Below are 23,050 nucleotides of genomic sequence, written 5' to 3'. Positions count from 1 at the left end.
AATAAGGAGCAGCGAGTTGTGTCGCAAACTCGCGCGAACTTCTAAACCCGAGTCTGTTTGTATTGCAGATTCCGACGACAGATTTTTTCCATTAGCCGTTCGACTACGGCACGGTTCAATGTTTACAACACTCTTTTTCGCTTTGAACCAATGTTCACTTCACGGCTTTATTGGATCACTCTGCATTTTAAAGTGGTCTCCTAATGTCTCCTAATCTAAAAGTAAAGGCAATAAGAATTTGATCATCGTTAATCATCTTAGTGATCCTTATTTGATCATGCATCTTGTGAAGTTTGAAATTTTCATCTATGCCAGTGACGTCACTCCTCAGTGTCACCCATTGTGTCACCCATAATGCACTCGCGTTTGTCAATGGTATTAGTACAAAGAAACAGTCGTGCTTGTCATGTTTCCTATTAGACATGTATTTACAAAATTAAAACAAGTCGCTGTGAGTGCTGTCCGTATTAGATTGGATCATGTCGTATTCGCCGCGTGTCTCGTGGCCTTCGTGTGGCTGTGCTGGGGCGGGCTCGAGTCCACGTCCTCCTACGTACCTAGTCACTTGCAGAAGTACTTACTGTTTCCAGAAGACTATAAGATTCTAGAGAAGCAATTAAGCAAGGCCGAGCTTAAGAAGTTGACGCTTAAAGTGGAACAGCTGAACGCCCACGTCGAAGTGATCAATTGGGATAAGTATCGCCCAGTGAACTCGGAGACGACCATAATTGTCATACTCGTACATAAGGATGTGGAGCGCCTGCAGCACCTCATCATATCTCTGGGCCAAGTGCACGGTATTCACCAGGTCCTTATAATATTCTCGCACAGTTACTTTGAAACCGTAATAAATGATCTCGTGAAAAGCATCGATTTTTGTAAAGTGATGCAAATTTTCTATCCACACTCCTTGCAACTGAACCCGAACAAATTCCCGGGGATCGACCCCACCGACTGTAACGCAACGTCTCTCCTGGAGGACATCGGCTCGCCGGGCCGGCTGCACTGCGTCGAGCGCGACGCGCGCCGCACGCAGCGCAAGCAGCACTGGTGGTGGACGGCCAACTACGTGTTCGAAGCGCTCGAGTGGAGCTCCAGCAAGCAGATGACCGTGTTCCTCGAGGAGGACAGCTACGCGCTGCCCGACCTGCTGCACATGCTGGAGTTCGCGCGCCGCGTGCTGCCCTACTTCCCGGCCGTGCAGCTGCTGGCGCTGGGCCGCCCGCCCGCCGACGACCTCGAGTACGACATGCTCACCGTCGACGCCTGGAGCCCGCCCTACGACCGCGGGCTGGCGTTCAACAAGACCACGTGGCGCAAGATCGCAGCGCGAGCCTCGCTGTACTGCTTCTACGACGACTGCAGCTGGAGCTACTCGCTGGTGCACCTGTTCAGGAATTTCACGGACGGGTTCGCGGAGATGGCGGCGTGCTCGGCGCCGCGCGTGCTGTCGACGAGCGTGTTCGCGAGCGGGCGGCGCGCGGCGCGGTGGGCGGCGCGGCGGGCGGCGCGGGCGGCTCTGTTCCCGGCGGCGGCGCGCGCGAGCGTGACGGTGGGCGAGCGCGGGCGCGTGCGGCGCGCGTGGCGACCGGCGCGCGGCAACGGCGGCTGGGCCGACCCGCGCGACCAGCTGCTGTGCCTCAAGCCGCTCGCCACCACCGCCAACGATGCAGCCATCGAAACCACTCTGCCATCGAAACGAAAATTCAAAAATATTACGATATGGTTTAAGTAATTCTTGAAGTTTATTTTGTAAAATGAGTTTGCTTTGGCTAAAAACATTTTTTTTTGTAGATGTATGCTAAATTATTATTAATTGATCATCATTTTCCACCAGCTGCCATCAGGTGGATGCAGGGCAAAAGCTTTTTCTGTTGTGGATAAAAAATAATACTACAAATTGTCAAAATTTTCTCTACTCGTTGACATTTTCATCATTTCCATCGAAAAGGACCGTCACAATCGCAAGTAGGTAGTTGGTCTAATGTATCAGTCGCAGTTTAAATAAATAAAGCCCGGTAATCTAGTTTTAGATGTTTTATTCACAATTTATTTATTCAAAATATTGTAATTAAAGTCAACGCTCGTTCACATTTAAATCAAATGGAACTGAACGATCACGATTATGTAACTTATTACATATATTATGATTCTCATCATAATAATTTTAATACATTATGTATGACGGCCCACAGTCACTCTGAAATTTCAATGATCTCATAATTTTGAGAAACTCTTGAGTGTTCGCTACTGAAGTAAGTTCTAAACATAAAGTTGTGAATTTCCATCTGTGCGTCATTAGAATTCAGGGAACTCGACCAATCTCTTTGAATGGCCTCATTTTTATTCAGAAATCAAGTCCGACTCCACTGGCCGCTTATGGCCGTAAAGCACTCTATTCATTCACCAAATATATTTTTATTGTCCTGTCAGGCATTTTGGAATTGGCGAATGGAGGTCCCTAACCACTGCATTTTATTGTTTACCTATACTGTTTTTATTATGAAATTTTTGATTCCTGCAAGGTTACTGTTTGATACTTTTTACTGTGCAAATCAATTACTCATATCAATCAGTTATTGCTTGACCACATTAGCACATTCACATTTCTTGAGTTTATTCATATTATAGGTGGTATAACTCAAGCGGTTACAAAACATGGACGCAGTCAGGGCACAGGCGCACAGCAACTTTGGAAGGACAAAGTTAATTAGTAGAAAGACAATAGCCTCACTTCGGAGTGTTCCGCATCGAAAGATAAAATAATTGTCCTTATTGATTCGTGTCTGTTATTTTTGTAGCGATTTTTGTTCCGATCGGCCATAACTATGAAGCTCCTCAAATATGCATTGCGCCATTACGTATTCCGCGGCGTCCCGGTCCCGGCGGACCCCGCCGCAAGGTGTGCCGGCTCGTTGTTTGCTCTCATATAAGTAAGTAACTGTCACTGTATTGATGTGCTCGGTTTAACGTTAAAGTGGTCCCGCGAGGCATCCTACTTCAAATAAAACAATGAACAGGAGACCCGGCCGACTTCCTGTTCGCACGTGAAGTAGATTATACTTATAATGCGCCTATTTTTTGGCTATTTTTTACTGTCATTTAATTTTATTTTATACATCAAGTCCACATACAATTAGTTAATTATTGATCTCTACATTTTTTTTAAATTGTTTTTGTTTGTGTAACTTCCTTTACATAAAGTGATTTTCATTTTCATTTCATTTAAGTATATCCTAACGAAATGTTTCGTCGACGGAAACGAATCCATTCCAGGCTTCCAGCAAAAGCTTCTACTAAAACCCTCCCAATGCCAAACAAGTATGGCCTTTATGCACCACTTGATAAAGTTGAAGGGTTATTGAACATGTTAATTGAGGCCAGTCTAGCACGTCAGGTGAACTACGAATCTACGGTGGGGAATCCGGGAATTTCATTTGTGCAGCCCGCATGGATCGTGCCTTACAAGTACAGGCATCCGCAGTCCACGTCCACTCGTTTCCTCTTTGCCTGTAGTAGTTAGAAGGAGTATATTGTCATTTCTGGTATGCTGCTGATTGTACTCCGAGCCGTCTAGCAGAGCTTTATGGCACTTCTCGCTGGCGAAATACGAGTACAAGTGCGGTGGTTCGTTTCACTGGGAAATTGCGTGTTGCTCCTCGCTGTTGCATTGCTCTTTGATGCGAGGTGGCCGCTCCTGGAGAAGGAAAATAAAATTTAAAGCAACTGAAACTTAGAGAATCTACAAGGAGCAGGTGTACATGAATTTTTAAAATAAACCACGTGCAGAACGAATCCTACAAAACTATTAAAAGTTACGAGTTCCTACTCGTAGTTGCTTGCGTTTCCTCAGATACGAGTAAGTAATTTATTTTTAAACTTAGTCGCCGTTAGGATTATGAGTGATCACTGATTATGTACTTGATATTAGTTGTACAGTAAATAAAAGTTTGTAATTGAATAAAGCAACTAGAGCGTTAATGATGCTGAGCCATTTCATCTTGGCCGAGAATGATACTTAGTGTGGGTAGGGCGGGTCGCGCCTCGCATTGTCCCGCGAGCGTGGTCCGTTTGTGCATGAGCCGCTGAATATTCATGTGCGACCGCGGCCCCAGCCCCGCGCCCCGCGCCCCCGCTTTCAGGACAATAAACGCGTTTCTTGTTCACGTAAGTGAGCGCGTGCGATAGCGTAATGTAGAGGTACTTAGTTATCGAACAAACGTTTAAGTTTTTTTTTTTTCAATACTCAAATCTTTATTGCATTTCATAGTGTACATTAGGTCTTAAATATATAATATTATATAAGTTGAGCAGGGTTTGACCAGGATATCCTTATTTAGTTTACTAAATATGAAACTTTTACATAATATACGACCTATGCTTTGTTTTGTAAGTTGACCTATACAATACATAATTTTATGCAGGTCATAATCGTCGCCGTCTTAAAACTGGATTTAGAAAATAAATCCACCTAAGACACACCACTGGATACATGGAACCTGCGCGCTGCGATGTTGGCTCAGCTCGACGCATGGCTCCGGTCGCATTAGCTGAAGGATGTAATTGGTAGAGGCATTAAGAGCGCCGTTTGTATTCGTTATGGCCAATAAAGTATAAATAACTAATAGGATGGGGTACAATTTCCATACATTTTCAGGCTAGTTTCTACCATTACTAAGTTTATAAATAACTTACATAGAGTAGGTGCTTTAGCTAGCTTTTATTAACAAAATCCAAGTAAACCTTAAACAAGATTTCTAAACAAAAAATCTTAAATAGTTATTTGTTTAAAAATATTCAATTTATAATAATTTATAATAAGAGATGTACCAGATATTACTTTGTTAGTACCTACTTACCTAGGTACCTACCCCTAGGTAATTATTAATCGCTTGTTTTGCTTGCTTTGCACAAATGCATACTGTAAAAAAAAAGTAAACTGTCCCAGGAATCAAGTATTATTCTGCCGTTATACACCTATTATGATCACGCGCACGGTGTCACACGACATTAAAAAGTATCTCGTCGATATTATCTGTGGCATACACAGCGTTCCAAATTTAAAATTTTGTTAGGTCTTAGTAAATACTGTGTAATGTTTTAACGCTGACAAATTGATGTGAAAAATAATTAGTTTGGAAAGTGTTTAGTGATTAAGTGAAATGTGCTGTCGTGAATTTTATTAATTATGTATAGTGATTATCTTAATCCTTTTTGTGGTGATCAACGAAACTGCTGATGCTGAGAGTTCGTTGCGGCGGTCCGGTCGCGGTGAGGGGAAACGTCAGGCCATGTGCAAAGGTTAGTGCCATTTGTATATTATTAAGAAAGCATGCCTTCGTCAGGTTTCAAATTAGTAATTTTGTAACCCCTTTACAGCGCAGTAGCAGCAGTAGGTACATACATGTAGGAACTTGGTATTTATTTTTTGTTTACAAAAGACAATATTGAAACAAGCTGAACAATGAAATAAACAAAAAGCAAAATTAGAAATTATCCCAAAGCATTAACCAGTTACAATTAATTAATTCATTATTGAAGGTTATTGACCATTTTTTGCTTGACTTTTTTAACAGTCAATCCAATCGCATGAGTCAATGAGTCTGCAGGCAGGACGTTATATCGTTACTAAAACACAGTTAAGTATAGGTACCTACTTACTTATACTTCACTAAATCAGACCAAAAATTTTACGATCAAATCAACATGTGGAGTTGTTTGAAATGTGTAACATGAGTCCATGAGACGATGAATTTTCACCAACGTGAAATTGCTTCTCGGCTTCCACTCTGACATTGTATTGACAATGTTATCTAATCTAATATGGCTACATTGATTGTGTATCATAGCTGACCGCAGCTCCGGGAGGCTGCACCTGCCAGCTAATTATACCGGAGATAATTATCTGCTAATCTCCTAAGCCCACTGTTAATTGATCTGTCGCGACACGGCTTACCATATTCAGCTGCTATATTGTATTGTACTATTAGTACTATACAAATACTTCGAAGTTCTAATATAATACATGCATACGGGTATCTACAAATTGTAGGTAAAAGAAAAACGTAAACCAATGTGTATATATGTTACGGCTAAAGATAGGTGTGAACATAAACTTAAGATTAGCCGGCTAAACTTAAGTTTATCTTCGACGAGGTGTTAATGTTAGTTTCTTCTATCTTTAGCCGCCTAAACTTAAGTGTAACCGCAGGCCCTTGGCTAAAAATGTAGAAGGAAATGGAAAAGGAAACAATGTAATAATGTTTACTATTTTGACACGAAAACTTTATTAACACGTTCCGACCCTGTACTCCAGTCCAATATGACACTAACAATCTTCACATAAATGTTTCATACACCTATACCCGTACTGTTGTTCACAATATTTTGCAACAACAAGTCTGCTCTCTATGAAACTCTAATGTAAAATCGACGGTTGTTGCCGTAGTGTTTTTAGATTGATTTTCGTGAAAACGGCGAGACCCGTACTGCCATAATAGTACAAGTTTTACAAAACAATAAAACTTGTATTATTGTACGTTATTCAATCTATTTATACAATATAGAGATTCGCGAGAATGATCATTTGATCGAAAAGAGTGTTAAAACTATCAGAATCCCACGTACCTCGTTTCATCCGTTATGGATCTCGCCGGGGTCCGAGTTTCTCCGGTATCCGACGCTCTGGGTCCGCCTGCTCGTCGTCCGGAAGACACTCGTCCCCTTTGGCGCCAACCACCATCATGTACAAATGTCGTTCGCGGTCACACACGCGCGGTCAATTGCACTTTTTAATTTTAAACTTAGTATAAGAACGTTGAGAAATAAATTATTTCAGTAAAAATCTGAGCAGAGTTTCTGCTTACGATGTTGCTAGTTTGGAAGTTAAAGACGCTATGAAGAACTCCGAGCAAGCTCGCCTCCAGGTGACTAAAATGGCGGCAAACGGAAGTAAGTCAAATCAATTCCTATTAAATAATTGCGGAAATGACGTCATTTAAGGTATAAAAAGGTAAAAAACTACACCGGAAGTAGACGCATCTCTCACCAGATGCTGTGCATCGTCACATGCCGAATAATATGAATGAATTCCACCTTTACTGTATGTGCCGTTACCGCGGCGGAACGTGTTAAAAAATAATCACTTTCATTACACATACTTTTATGTACCGTACCTATGTAGGTATTCAAAATTACAATTATTACAATAACAAAATATTAGTCACTTATAATAATATCTATAATAATCATTAAAATAAAATAATAAGGAGCCATTTGGTCATTACAATTGAATCTTCTGTAGGTATTTAAAATTACAAAATAAAACAAAATAAAATTGCGCGCGCGTTGTCTCCCCACTGCCCCCTCAAGCCCTCCGCCGGCCTGGCGCGCCCATCGAATACATTTTTAGCCGTTTCGTTTTGGCTAATGTGCACATTAGCCGTCTAAAGATGGAATATCACGACGCAAACTAACATGCTATCGAACTTTAGCTGCTTCTCGAAGATAAACTTAAGTTTAGCCGGCTAAACTTAAGTTTATGTTCACAACTATCTTTAGCCGTAACATATACATAAGTACTTAACGTGTTTCTGTTTTTTACAAAAGTAGAATTACACCGATTGCTCACGAAGTCTTGCTTACTAGTATGATAATGAGTGCCTAATGACGAACAAAAATGAAGTAGCAATTGAATATAATATAAATAATATTGTCAACAAAAGCATTAGTCACTCAATTGTAGGCAGGTTAAACGGGTTTCCAATAAAGAATATCTAAGAGACGAACGACAAATGGGGTTTTCCTAATGTGTTATGGAAATGTTTAATCTTAATTTACGTCAGTCATTATTCCGTTCAGCTGACCCAAGCCGGCCGGTCTTGACACGTAGAGGACGGAAAGGCAGCGCGCAATAAACTCGTCACGTCCGCCGTCCGCTCCGAGCGGAGATAAGGGCGGGCTAGGGCGGGCGGCGCCCTGATAGCGGAGATTACGCTCGTACGGACGCGTGCCGCACACCTGTATTAGCATACTGCCATCTGCTCCATACGTTTCAGCCAGTACTCGGATTTAGCGGAGTTCTTGTTGATATTAGGATGGATGCTAATGGCCTGCGCACGGTGACGCTGCTCGCAACACAATTACAAAATATTTCAAAAAAAGGTTACTGTAATTTATTGGCTGGCTTTTAACAAAATTTTTATAAATTAATAAGGGGTTTTTTGTCTAAAAGTTAGCTTTCGAAGTAAAAGGAGCGTTCTACTCCTTTTAATTCGAAAGCTAACCCGTTAGGTTCTCAATTGTAGACCACATCTTAAAATTTAGTGTACGTCGTTCTTAGTCGACAGACCGATCCATAGATTTCAAGATAGCAACATCTGGATGAATAGCGGGAGGTCATCTTTATGACGCAAAGGTTTTGTAGATAAGTACCTAATAATAGACAGCCATTCTGGATACATTTTAATTCAAATACAAATAAATTAGGTATATGAAAACTTACCTCTCAACATTTTACATTGAGAACTCGGTTTTAATGCACAATATTTTTAATTATTGCATTCATTATGTACCAAGACCAACTATTGTAAACGCAAACAAGCAAGTTGCCGCCCGTCGGCAAGTGCTCGTTGTCTTTTTACGCCTCCATGGGCGCCGCCGAAGTGCCGTGTGTTTGCGTACGCGTGGCAGCCGCAGCGGCCATTACATCGTTTAGCGCTGTTTGCTGCCGCGCCCTGCGCCTCCACGACCCCAGCTCATGTAGCCCAGTGAGGACACCAGTGCTGGTGGCTATTACAGAAATGAAAGCTGGGTAGCTTCGGAGTACCTAATACATACCTAAATACCCACACAGTATCATTATTATTACGCGTATCACTGCATAATTTATTTAAATACTTTTAAAAATAGTTACTAAATGGTTAACTTCCAATCATCGGAATGTCCAATTACTTAGGGCCTTGTAATTATTCGAGTAGTGTCTTCTGAGGGCATTATGCTTAGTGTGAAAATTTTTTGCATGTTATTAATAGATCACTGACCAAGATCGGTGTTCATACGTCGATGTCTAGGCGGCCACGAGCAGCAAAACGCCGCAAACGTAGCGCGGGGCTTTTAGCTTCGCTGAGCCGCGGTCTAACGAATTTATCGGCTGACCGGTCTGACCTGTGCTGCGCAGTTTTTATAGTATTAAATCCGTTTGGTCTGTAGTGTCATTCTCAGCTAGCACGAAAGCTGGGAGTTTGTAGTTTATAACTGCTGAAAACTAGGCATAATGGGACTATAATTTGACTCAACGGTGAGCCGCGCGACGACCGATGTTTTGTTATTATTGAGGAGCCATTGGTTGGAACCTGTTGTTATTGCCGCGCCTTGAGTAGTTTTTGAATCGAGCTTTATTTTTCATACAGACGAAGGTACAAAATCAATTTCGCAACAATATTGCCTTTAAACGAGCACGTTGTAAACGTAGTCACTGCGTGCCCATTGTAATAATAAATCATTTGAGCCGTTTGTGTGCAGCACGATCGTCAAGGTGCAAAGTAATGTGGAACAGATGTAAAGGACGTCAATTTATCAAATGGGAATGATAAGGTTTATTAAAAGTTGTTTGGAAGTATTTGGAAAGTGCTTTTGCTGGGAAATTTAATGATTTACTGTGCGAGGGAGGCGGCCGCGGCAGGGGGCGGAAAGAACAATGAAAGTTGTAATGAGCGGGATAACTACGGCCGAATGAAGTCACAACAAGGAAGGGCACAGAAGAACTGTTGGCCTAATGTATATGTATAATTGATTATAAGTACCCATAAGATCCGTATGCCAAATCATAGTAATTATTAGCTGTAACAAGCTAATGGCTACTTATTTATTTAGTTAGGCTTTCAAAGATTAGTTGCCTTATTTTTTGTATCAATTTTAAAATAACTAAACTAATTAGTCATCATACTCGGAAGTACGTACGCTTACTACTCATAGTCCGATTCATTTCAGGGTAGACCGTAGATGTAGCCATAAGATATATCGCAAGTAATAAGCTTGTAAGCGCTTTGGACCTGCTCTGTAAGCTTACAAGTGTTTGGCATCAATAAATAAATAAATAAATAAGTGAATAGGAATACTGTCCCTAGTTGCGCTGGAGGCAGCGACGCGGCGGCAAACAATCGCTGTTGTTGTTGGCGATTTGAGAACGATTAGCGCGCGCAAACAACGCTTACACGGAAAATTACACAAAACACGAAAAGTTGTTTTTCGCTAAGCCGGCCGATGTTTCTTGCGAGAAACTTTAGATTTGTCTTTAATTTAAATTATGAGAATAATAACGATTCATGAATTTTTTTTCAATTTCCTTTTAGTGTTGCTTGAACTTATTTCAGACTACGTACGTACATGTACTCGTACTATAATAGATGAGATTCATGAAAGCTATGATTTAACTCCATTAGTTACAGTACAGTTTACAGTTAATACACTACAGTTTTTATCAGTGAAAGATTTCATCATCATCATAGAGTTGTTCTGCTTACCTTCCTTTGACTTCAAGCGAGAATGGTATGGTTAACATTACAATAAATTTATTAACCCAGTTTATTAGCATTTTACAATATTTTAAGAAAAAAGAAAGAAGCTGTATTATATCAGTTAACCTTGCAAAGGAGTAAGACAGTTAAACTAGTTTTCACATTAATTGAATGCAAAAAAAATATATTTATTTAAGATATAGGCACCTAGAAATCCTAGAATACCGTCGGTACAAGTAATTGCGTATCTATCTCTTGCAAGCTTGTAGACGAGCTCGTATGCGGCGCCGTGTGTGCTGATGCAATGTTGATAGCCGTCTGTTTGCGCGCGCAGGGTTGCGACTTATGACAAGTTACGGCTAAGTTTATTCATCAATAACACTCGGTCGGTTCAAACCTCTGCGACAAGATGGGCTGAGTTATGTGTGTGCAGAAGTTGTGAGCCACCTCGAGCACGTCTAAGGGATAGTAACTGCGCGGGAGCCGTGTGTCCCGGCTGGTGTTGAGCCACTTGCAAAGTTTATGCCATCCATAACTCAGATTGGGCAAATATTGAGGTATCCTATTCCGATGCAGTGCTGGTGAGTTCACTATGAATAGCTAACTATATGATACTCAAGCATGTTCTGTCCGGAAATACATAAATTGGTTACTAGAGCTTCGATTTCGGTTGAATCGAAAAGCAACTATTTGTAGGAGTAGGTATATTAGTTAGTAGTGTTTTTCGCTGATTGATTCCAAAAATCACGAGAATCGTTCAGCAGCAAACTTGGCAACTGTTTTTACAAATAGGCCTGTATGACTATAACACATATTCCTTGCGTTAAATAATAGAGCTTTGGCTCAATGGACGGCGTCGCTAAATACTTTAGTAAATAAGTAGCTAAGTGTGGCTAAGTGTGAACTCCGGCAGCCCTGACGAGGCAAGCGGGGCAGCCGCGTCAATGGGCCACTGCGGCTCAAAGGGCTCGAGGACTTATCCCGCCTTTCACGGCTTTCAAGCCACACTCTACAACTGAAATAGGCCTGCACACCTTTTCTCTGCGAGGATAAGGAGGAAATATAGGCCTGTAAAAAGTGGGATACATTAAATATATTACTATGACTCGTATGTAGAGGGCTTGCTATACCTTTGACTTTTTCTTACAGTACAGTCAATTCTGTATAACACAATCAATTCGTACAAATAAGGTGCTCGCAGCATTTACTTTTGTTTCAGCTGTGTTATTTTTTTTAATAAAAATACGGTGAATAAGTCACCGGTGCTGAAACAGACTCTTCAGCGGAAATTCAATTACGCCGAAGTAAATTCCGACCGCCACAAATAATACGGTTCCGGGAAATACGTGATCAGCAATGAGCTTTTTCACAAAATGTGATATTTTCATTAATATGTAGCTTGAAAATGTACTACTCAAATAATTATTAAAAATGTAATTGACTGCATTTTGAAAATATAGGTACTGAGGTACTGTGTTTCATGCGCATAGATACTTACTATCATCATACTCTACAATAAGTAAATAAAGTCAATTTATATTAAAGTACCAAGGTATAAAGAAATAACAGGAAAACTATTCGATATTTTGTCACACAAATACTCTCGTCAGAACTTAGGAGGGTTACTCGTTTAGCTTATAAAGTTGTGAGTGATACGACACGCGCTACAATCTTCTACGAGGCTTCGATAAGTTTAGTGAGTAGACCCTTGGAACTAAATAATGTAATTAACCCTGCCTGCGGCTACGTCTCAAACTTGGATACATACGTGCATGTGTTCGCCGTGATTGTGTGAGCACGTGCCGAGTACCTGGCGTCTCCGGGGACGCGAGCTAATCTCAAGTCTTGATGCGCGGCGGCTGGGAACACACTAACACGAGATGTTGCTACGTTCTTTAAGTACAAACGCGGAGAAGCGATTGCGGTTACACAATATGCACTTAACCCAACTGTTGAAAATGGAACACATACTGCGAATTTTGTCTTTAAGCTCTGAAGTTTCTCAAAGGTGCAAAGCAAAGGAAATGCATATCTAATTTATCCGCAGTAGTAAGAGAGTAGAGTTACCTCTTGCAATATCTTTTTATTTTTAATGTTAAGCTCAAGACCAAACGAGATGGAGGACTGTTGTGGACGCCCTCTGCCCCATCTAGGGGACATAGGACCATAAGTCAAGTCACTTTCGTTTCTGTTATTCGCTTTGCTGTGGATTTGTGGTTTATGTTTCGAATATATAAATTCACACTATCTTGAATCGATTGTATCTAAAGTGTATGGGCACGGATATCTAGTATTACATAAACCAGTGACGCAAGTGCTCGCCCGGTGCAAGAAGCAAAGCGGCTAATTCGAAACCAATCCGAGATATTGGAACGTCTGCGAGGTGCCGCGCCGCCTGCAGCTGTTTATTGACTTCGGGTCGCTCTGCATTCTGGCCAAGATTGCACTGCTAATAATCTAAAATAATTAAACTACGTTCCACGTAGGATGATAACTTATAATTATGGTTGAGTTTCTAGTTTCTGTTCCGTATATTTAAATTAAGTTTTCTTGTTCGATATTTAATTTTAGGAAAGGACCTAAGTAATAACTGGTAATAATTCACGTCCTTATAAACCTCTATTTGTCAATATCATGAAAATCGTTAGAAAGTTCCAGGGCATAATCACAACAAAATAAAACATTGCTCGTCTAATAACCGTTTTCACCATCATTCCTGTTTGAAGCAAATAAACTATTTTTCTTTATTCATTCCCTAATTTTAAAGTGACTCCTATGGTAACACATAACAGGAATTTTGTTTTTATAGGGATAACTTAAAAATTAGGGATTGATGGTGAAAACGGGCATAAGTAAACTAAACATTTACAAGTTTTCCCAAGTGTCATGTGTGAAGTTGTCTGAGTCACTTACGAATGCGTGGTTGTTATGTAACCATTTACAGAAGTGGGTCAGCACTTTCAATATAAGTTTGACCTATTTTGTAATTATTGTTAGACATATCTAAAAACGAGAAAATTAGGTTCTTAATGGTTTATGTTTATTGCAAAAAGCTACTTACTTTGATTAATTTACACCGATTGCAAAAACTGTGCTGTATTGTTAGAAAATACTTATTGTAGTGTTAATTTTCTTTCGAACTCGGTAATAATTCAACGTTAATACGCTCTTAGCTACAAAGTTGACACAACAAAACAACAAAGTGCACATTAATAATTTCGCGTTTCGTTCTTGTTTGTGCATTAGCTGCAGCCCGAGAGCGAGCGGCGACCGCAGCGGCTTGTTAGCGAGCGCAGCACACACGTAACGCCTGTATCGATGTACTAACTTACTAGTTATCTGTTTTGTGCTTACAGGCTCTCTTGTAGATTGTAGAAGTGCTAAGTAACTATCTTCTAAATATAAAATTTGTTTACAAGTGTTGATAAAGGTATCGATACTGAAACCCCTCGCCGCCTACAGTCATGCGAGCCACACGGTTTGTTGTTACTCTGCAAAGCGCTGCCTGCCTTCTGGGGCTGCTTAGTGAATATACCATCGTGATCATCATTTGCGCGATTAACAAGTTTAGTTTCCCCCTGTTATAAACTTACAACTTTTTATAAATTACGCTGTAAATTAGATTTAATATTGTATGCCGGGCACCGTTGCAGTAGAGCGAATCCAGCAGTGGCGAGTGCAGCAGTGTCTCGCACGTTTGTAGCCCGCGGCGCTCGTTAGCCGCCCGCCCTGCGCCGCCCTCCGCAAACACCGCTGCTACGCCGGGCGGAGGCCATGGCGAACTTGTTTGTCGAAAACCTTTCAATAGGATAATACAATAGAGCCTGACGACTGACTAACCGTTTTTGGAACCATGACACTATAGTTTCTACTATTTATTTATTTATTTTTATTTTTCTTTATTCAGAAAACCACAGCTCTTTATAATAAACAAATAATACAATAATACAAGCTCTTTTTAATACAAACAGGTATTTTTGTTCTTACAGCCAATAATGGATGGATGTATAATTATCCTGCTTTCGCCTCCGAGATTTATTTTACCATGTAGTACCCCTGTACGACAACCCAATCCGCACACAATATTCAGCGTAGTAGTATTAAAAAACAAAAGAGCGGGCAACCCCACCCCTACCACGCTGTGGGCTCGGTGTCCGAGCGGTCTCATTCCTTTGTGCGCACGCGCAACGACCGCACGCAGTATAAGAAAAATGCTTAAGTGACGTCACCAGGACGTTTTTACCGACAAAAAACGTAATTATTTTAAGTTGTGCAGTGTAGTGACGAGAATTAGACCCAACAAAAGGTTGGTTGTAACAACTATTTTGTGCAAGTGCTCGTACATTTTTATTATAAGCGTTGTGACACGACGCGTAACTTTGACCCATTTTTAGCTCCAAGTTAACGCGCGATGTTAACCAGTAGCCATTTTTTTTAAATCTCTTCGGCGAAAACAGGATAATTTAGATCGAACTTCACTTGGTAAGTTCGTTTGATCATTCAAAAATACTTTTGATTTTTTATTTATATTAAATACTAATTATTAGTTTCTACTTATTTAATTCTATGAGAAGTGAAAAACAAATGTAAACGTTTTATAAGAGGTAATATTATCTGGTGAGAAATTGTGAAAAATACTCGTATTTCACCAGTTTCTATAATACGTATATCAGAGTGTTATAAAAGTTTTTAAAATCTCGATAATTGCATTAAGATGGCATTAAGCTCGCCTGTTGTAGGCACTGTATTTTTATGTGTGCAATAAAGATTTTAAATAAATAAATAAATAATATTTTCCTAGTGGTCGCTTCTGGCTCCAATCCGTCCAAGTCTGCCGACTGATATCGTTTAAAAGTGCTTTCTCGTCTAGCTAATAAATCCAACCAAGAAATAAAATGAAAATCAGAGCGTTTACGAGTGGTTCATATAATATAAAGTTTCGAACAATAGAAAAGGAATAAACCGAAAACGTAGAAAGTGCGCGCGAGTGAGATAACGTGGAGTCGCTGCCAAGTGCGGCGCGGCGCGAGTAACCTCTGGCCGGCCGACGCGCTGCCGCATTGTCCCGGGGGTGCTCGCATCGGAAATGTATCGATATTTAAATGGCATCGATAAAATTTGTTCTCAAAGAATGTTACTTGTTAATTATAGAAAATTGCTATTCGAAGAGAGAGACATGCAATGCCGATCTTTTGGGAAATTCTAAAGATGTGACTGTAAAAATATGCATTTTCCCTAGCCTTCTTTATGAAGTTTGTAGACTGCTTGTTGATATCATACAAAAACGGCTTTTGTGGGTGATTTGGCAAGAAATCTTTTTAAATTTGATTTCGTTGCTACATATAATACTATTCATGTATATCGGTGTCATACCCCGTCGCAGCGCGCCTGCTTGGCATGCGGGGCCCGCGCGGGCCCGGCGGGCGCGTGCAGCCTTATCATGTCGCGCGGATAAGCCGGGCCCGCCGCTTTGAATACGTTGGATCCGCGGATACATCCTATCTCGCGCCGAGACCCAGTCCGCGCTCGCTCGTGCCGTAATAAATATTCAGCAGATCTTATTTGATGTACTCAGCGAAAGCTTACAAGCCTACGGCTGGGAATAGGATCGCGATGATTGAAATAAGAATAATTCAAAACGTTTCTCTTTCTCGTCTTCCGGCTTCCAAAATGAAATGTCAAGTCTTAATTCAAGCTAGTCTTATTTCCACTGAATATTGTTACTAAAGCCTGGTCCGTGAGCACGTACAATTTTGTCCAATGACCCCAAGCTACCCACCCACAATAGATAGACACAAAACTACCACCCATTAGACAAAATTCTACGTGCTCACGGACCAGGCTTTAGCTCGTAGTCACAGCCTTTGTCAATATGCGCGTTATAATATCTACTATTTTGAAGATTTTTGCCGAGATGACTTGCATAATTTGCATGTCATCTCAAGAAAACATTTTGAGTTTTCAATTATAATAATAAATGTATCTTGGCATGTCAATGAAACGGAATGCCCGAAAAGGAATGTCTAACATAGCCATCATTGAAGGTAGTGAAGCCACATGTAGAGCAGCACCGGCGCGAAGTAATGGCGGTGGCGGGAGCCGAGACGCGCGAAGAGAACGGTAACAGAATACCGCCCGCGCCAAATAAACTACGAGCGGTGATGGATGACTGCGCTAGTGCTGCCCTCTAAAAGCTTTGTTAGGTGCTTCAATGCTTCAGTTTTGGTTTTGCCTTAACAACTTGTCAAACAAAAAAAAATGTAACGATAAGTTCTATAGAAAATTGTATTTTAGGTAAGTATTAAAAATGTGCAACTCAATTATTCAATGTGAATTTGTAGATTATTCTGTTCGGTGTCAATGTTATTCGGGTAGGTATACCTTAGACTATTTGATCAAAGTTGTATTGTTAATGTTACCACAGTATTTCGAGTAACTCATCAACATCAGTTCACGGTGGAACTCTACATTCCTCTGAGTATAACCTAGCCGCCAGACTTCACTTTTTCGTGTTCCCAGCACTAGAGTGCGGATGTTGCGCGTCAACTCCTCGGCGACGCGCGCGAGATTGATGGATCCCTCTTTGTGCCGCGTCCCCGTCACTTGCTGCGAATAACATTCAATAGTTTGTTTCCTAAGACGCGGCGCGCGCGGGTTCACTTCTTAGTAGTTGTTAGTGAGAGGTAGAGACGTAGCAGAAAATACGCGTTTTGATTCTAAGATGTAGGTAGCGCATTCAGTAGATTAATACCCGTTTTCACCATCAAACCCTAATTTTTAAGTGACCCCTATGGTAACAAATAGCAGGAATTTTGTTTACATAGACTAATAGGCGTCACTTAAATTTTAAGAATTGATGGTGACAACGGCCATAAATCTACTTATCTAGTCCTTAGTAACCAAGATATTCCAGAGAAAGTAAGTAAAGCATTTAAATTCCATTGCGCCGTACTTATTTAAATTACGTCTCAGAAGAATCACAGAGCGCTGCAGCGGTTTGATAATACGCGTCCGCCGTGGGCTCATCCGTATTCCGCCAGAACGGCTTATTATGGGCAAAGAGGCCACACAGAAGGAACTAACAGTATTATCAATGGTCCCATGCGGTTGTCCTACAAAGTAGATAGGCGGGGTAGGTTCGTTCACAATTCAATATTTTGTATTTCCACTCTTACCCACCCACGGATTGTCCTTTGTAGCAGTTGTATTTCATCTCAAATTACTATTTGTTACAAAATTTTATTTACTAGAGTATGTTTTATGTTACATCGGTGGGCTTGCGATATTCTTGATGACAGTATACCGCCACTGCATATTTGTCAACAAAATATTAAGTAATCAAAAGACTATTCGTATGACTTTCTACTACAGTCGTGATTAGATTAATGTAACTTTCATTGGTGGCTCTTTCAGTTTCGACAAGGTAGACATCAGTGGATTCAAAACTTTCTGAAAAGTGAATTTAGAAAAGAAGTACTCATCAAAAGGCCCTTCTACGCCTTTCTCACAGCCGTAGAGGCGCTGCGAGCGCCCGCAACGAAATTGCTGCCCAATTGGAATTCGAGGCGAGTCGGAGAATCTGCGTCGGCCCCTGCCACAGGAATGATGATAATGGAGGAAAACTCTGCAAACGGTCCTGAAATGCTTATCAGCTGTGTTTTTTTTATCAAAAACAAAGAACACGACGAGCGAGGAAATCTTGCTGAATGGCGCATTGGGCATGAAAAAGTTTCTTTCTTATTGATATATTTTATAAGTAGTTGTCATGTGCATTTTTCATTTTGGATGAAAATATAGAGTTATCGTAGACCTGCTGCAGGGTTGCGTGTGCCGACGCTCATTAGAGCCGCGCGGTGGACGCGACGTGAGACTCGTCGCTGCTTTTAATTGACCCCTTGCTGCAAGCCGCGGGTACTCTGGAAATATTTTAGCTGGAAAAAATACAGACTTAGAGCAGGCAGGCAGGCTCTAATATGTCTACACTCGTATTTACAATTTTTTTATCAACAAATTCATTATACAATTTCATTGACTGACACCTTAGATTTGCACCCTGTGTCGGTTGAAAGAAGAAAAGAAGAAACAGAACTAAACGATGTTCATGTGAATTTTTTTAAGTACCTAAGAAAGAAATGAAAATACCTATAGATACGAGTAGACGATATAGTTTGAATGGCTTTACATATTGGTAATGCTTTATTAGTAGTAGCAACCGCTCGACACGCAACGTCAAGGTCGGGCTGAATGAGCGGCACCACGACGCCCAGGCTGAGTGTCTCCTCCAGCGATCGCGATCCAATAGAAAATTGTAATTAAAAATTTCCAATCGCCCACTTTCATAACCGAGTGTTTTCTTTCGATCCCGCGCTCCCGTCCGAAGCGAAAGACAATTTCTATTTTCTCCGCGTGCCGCAAAATCGCCGGAGATTAATTCTTGGAAACAGTGGTTTTTCGTTTTCCAAAAGAATGTTCTGCGAATTATTTCAGAAAATTCATTTCGGCTTTTTTTGTTTTTGTTAACTAAATTATTTCAATTTCTAAATTAAACGTTTTGCAGGACACTAAAAAGGTATGAGGTATTTTAATGAGTAGTTACAAGCTAACTTTGTCCCACGTAGATACATTTAGGTCAAACATGACAGTAAGTGAATGTGTGAACTTTCACTTACATACCTACACATATTAGATCTAATCATAAGGCACAAAACGATTAACCCTACGATGTCAGCACTTTTCAGTTAGAACAATAGTAGTGAAAGTTTTAACAAGTGCGAGCCTTCTCCCGATCGTGCGCAACTTGATACTTAGGTACACACGCAGCTGCGCAGGCTAGATTTTGTTGTGCTCCAGATTTATTAATTAAAAGATTTAATCGCGCAATCCAGCCATTACAATAATGAGTTTCGAACAAAACTCGCAAGAGCAGGCAACTTTCACATAGTTACGAAATTATCTTAACCGACAAACTTTGTCAAAGGGGCCGATATAAAGCGTCCGCGAACTTTTAACTAAGAATATAAAGTTTCATATTTTGAGAGCAGCGTGGGGTGCGGGGGGTGGGGGTCTGAGCGGCGGCTTCATTAATTAGAGAGGCTTTCGGCCCGACTCGCTGGAGGATGCTTTGTAGCGCGCGAGCGGCGCCGGTACACAGCGTCAGTCGCTGTGAGCTGGGACAAAGCTCTACCCGCACCGTTAAGTGCCTGTACGAGACAGGACGGCTCACTAAATACTAGATGAACAATGAACCTACCTAATGTGTAGCTACCTAATTAATTGCAGGTACTCAATATTAACAATGGTTCGCAAAAGAACACTCATTCATGCCCATATCGATGAATATTTCCCGGGAAAAAAGACTCCAATAAAATTGGTTTTCCAACTCGCGTTCCAATTCTCTAAAAAAAGATGGAAGTGGGAACACACTGAAGTGAAAATTGAAGTGACTTGAACAATAAAACCCGAACTGCATTGCGGAAGAGTGTAATATAAAATCGCTGAGTCACCTGAGGTGCGTTTACACCGCACGACTGGGCGGCGCAGCAATATCGCGCGCCGACGTGCCACCTGCCGCCTGCCACGAGTGCTGACTTATCGGCTTTAAACTGAAGATGAGATTTGCAGTACACAAGACATGCATGGCGCATCCTGCGGCTGCCAAATCAAACGAGAAGCTACGTAACCTAAAGTAAACATTTCTGTATTACACGAAACGTGTCTGTATCAAAGGTTTCATATTCACCTTTTTAAATACATACAAATATTTATCGGAGGCAAAAGGAAAAGATAATGTACCCTACTTCGCGATGTCTTTCATGTAACGGCCATGCGCCGCGGCGCGGCCGGTGCGGCTGGTGCGGGCCCGCGACGTCGCCGCTTATCTCATGCGGCGCGCCAGTTACAAGCCTCAGTGCCGCCCGCAACGCCCCTCTAATGCAGGCCTAACTAGATGTCAAATTAACATTTTTATAGCAAACTTTATTACAGTAAACTCACTTAATTTCAGTTCTACTGGTGTTATCATGTAATTGTGACTAGGCAATATATTGCTCAGTTGATCCGTAAAAGCTAACCACACACAAATAAGCTTTAAAGTTTAACGGCATATAGGTACCGAAGCTACCAACTTTACTGCTTAAAATTGTATACTGATAAAATCTCAACAAATGCCGCTTGTACAAAAGTAATGATTATTCCATTTGAACTTTTGTGTAATAATAAGAGAAAATCACACCAAATGTTTTGTTAAACAAACTGAACCCGTTTAAAGTTGTGTGTCATTAAAGAACAGTAAATTGTACAAATTCGGAAACAAAGTGGAAGTGAAGTTGTAAGTTTCGCCTTGTCTTCCCGCGCCCACGCTGGTGCTGGGAGTTGCGCTGCGCTGCGGCCCGCCCCGCCTGCCGACCTCCGCGACGCTATAAGGGCGGCGACTAAATGGGTTCATTGACAACTAAATAAGAACAATACTTTTAATGGCTGCATGCTGCGTATGTGTGCAATAGTGGCCGAACAGATTATAAGACATCAATCCCAATTTTTCATATCCTATAATATCCAAATAACGGTGCTTCCTTGAAATGTCAATGCCTTTTAAATATTAGAGTTAAACGACAGTTCCGACGATAATTCAAACACAAACGAAACAACGCATTCCGAAGCTTGTCACGCGACGGCTGTGCAAGACTACCGACTACCGAGCCATAATTTAGGGCGATTGGGTTGTGGGACGACCGTGAAGATGATGGAGGACAAAGAACACAATAGTTCGGTTTGTAATGTGCCTGCGCCCTAAACAACTTGCTCGCGGTTGTGGTCGCACACAGCACTAACTGGACGCTAACTTGTCGCTAACCTTCGTTTTTAGGGTTCCTTGCAACTTTTTGAACCTTTTTAATTGACCTGTTATACTAATAATTAATTTTGTAGTCATTATTTACGAATTTGATTTTGTTTTAACTTAAATATTTTCCTAGTTAGGGTTATAGGGTTACGGATATTAAACCACCTTTACCGTTTTTGAAATAAATTTGGAGAGCTCTTTCTATTTTTATTAATTTGTCCGACCACTCACAAAATAAAGGGTAACATTATTTACTAAAGCAATTGATTTGACTTTGTAAACTCATATTGGGTAGATCTACTGGCCCAGCATCCGCAGGCCGGTCGTTTCTTGCCAGGTGGCCACCTCCAGTCAATTTGCGCGAAACTTCGCTCTTGTCTCTGGCGGGTTTATTTTGTTTCCCAGGGAGGCTCCGCCACCTGTTCGGAAAAAATTACATTAACGAGATTGTCGTTGCTCTTACGCGGCTTCTTGCTAGATTTTTATTCCTTCCGAAATGTGTAAAAAGGTATTTCATTTTCTTAATAGAGTTGCTTTTGCCTGTGCTATGTTCAAGTTAAAACTCTATTTACCATGATCATTGGTACGATACTGTCTCGCACAAACATGTATGTTTGTTTGTCTGGGTGCTAATAAAAAATCCTGCATATTATTCTATTATGTAAATTATCGGTATCTACGAGTATCTATTTAAGGCCGGGTAACAGAGAAAATGGCGAAAATGAGGTTTTCATTTTTCATTTTTGAGGTACTAAACAGTAAAATAAAAGGCTAAGATTTTTTTTGGGCATAGTTGAGGATATTTTCTAGGGCTATTAACGGATGGAAACACGATTTGATGAAGTTGACTCGATAGAATAAATTCCCAAAGTTACCTCTATTCGTTTTCTAATTATGGTTTTATTTTTAAAATAAGCTATTTGAGATTCTGAATCTTTTACTAAACTAAAGTTCAGAAATAACTTGAGGGCTTTTAACGGATGAAATTTTTATATTGCAGAAAAGTGACGTCCACTCATTTAACACGAGACATAAGAATAAACTTGCTGTTCCATCATTTAGGTTGCATAAGATAGGTAATTCATTCTTGGGGAAATGTATTACCATATTTAACAAAATACCACACAACCTTGTCGAATTGCCAATAAACAAATTTAAGATACATATAAAAAATACCCTTATGTCCAAAGGGTACTACAAGGTTCGAGACTATATTGATGACAAGGATGCGTGGTCAGTTCAGTCTGCACATATTTGATGTACTTAAATTTGACTATTCTTACCGTTAGATAATTCCTGGCAATAAGTGGTGACTGAGTTTGTTCCGGCGTTTCTTCTCAGCACTTGCCATATGTTTGTCTCGAAGCGCTGGTAGGGCCCAAAAGATAAGGAGACATGTAAAGTGCCCCATAAGGGCTACCTTTTTCTTTTTTTATTATTTTCTATTGACGTTCATAAGTGCCACTTGTGGTCTAAACTGAATAAATATTTTTTGATTTTGATTTTGATTTTTTGAATATATTCCCAAAAAGTCTGAAAGGTGTTTTAATTTGTATCACTTGGATATGATTTCTATTAGAAAGTGTTGTGAGTGTGACGCTTGAAGGGAAGGAAGTCAACCTAACCTAACCAACTGCGTATTTCTATACTGTGTAGCTGGAAATTGTGGCGGGAGCTCTTTGACGCGCTGTTT

At 40.7% G+C, this 23,050-nt stretch overlaps 1 protein-coding gene across 1 annotated transcript in view; it reads left to right on the top strand.

The window, feature by feature from the left end:
• Positions 1-406: 406 nt before the first annotated feature.
• LOC114360856 (alpha-1,6-mannosyl-glycoprotein 2-beta-N-acetylglucosaminyltransferase-like) overlaps positions 407-23,050 on the top strand; it is a gene marked incomplete at its 3' end in the record, with an annotated part of 55,745 nt that continues 33,101 nt past the window's right edge. Inside the window, exon 1 of the mRNA XM_028315688.1 lies at positions 407-1,488. Within this exon, the coding sequence (XP_028171489.1) occupies positions 407-1,488 (1,082 nt within the window). The remainder of the gene's footprint in view (positions 1,489-23,050) is intronic.

Source organism: Ostrinia furnacalis, unplaced genomic scaffold (assembly GCF_004193835.3).
Source record: "Ostrinia furnacalis isolate ACB-3 unplaced genomic scaffold, ASM419383v2 OfSCF5195, whole genome shotgun sequence".
Taxonomy (NCBI): domain Eukaryota; kingdom Metazoa; phylum Arthropoda; class Insecta; order Lepidoptera; family Crambidae; genus Ostrinia; species Ostrinia furnacalis.
Note: the sequence above shows the minus strand (reverse complement) of the source record. Positions and strands in the feature narration are given on the sequence as shown.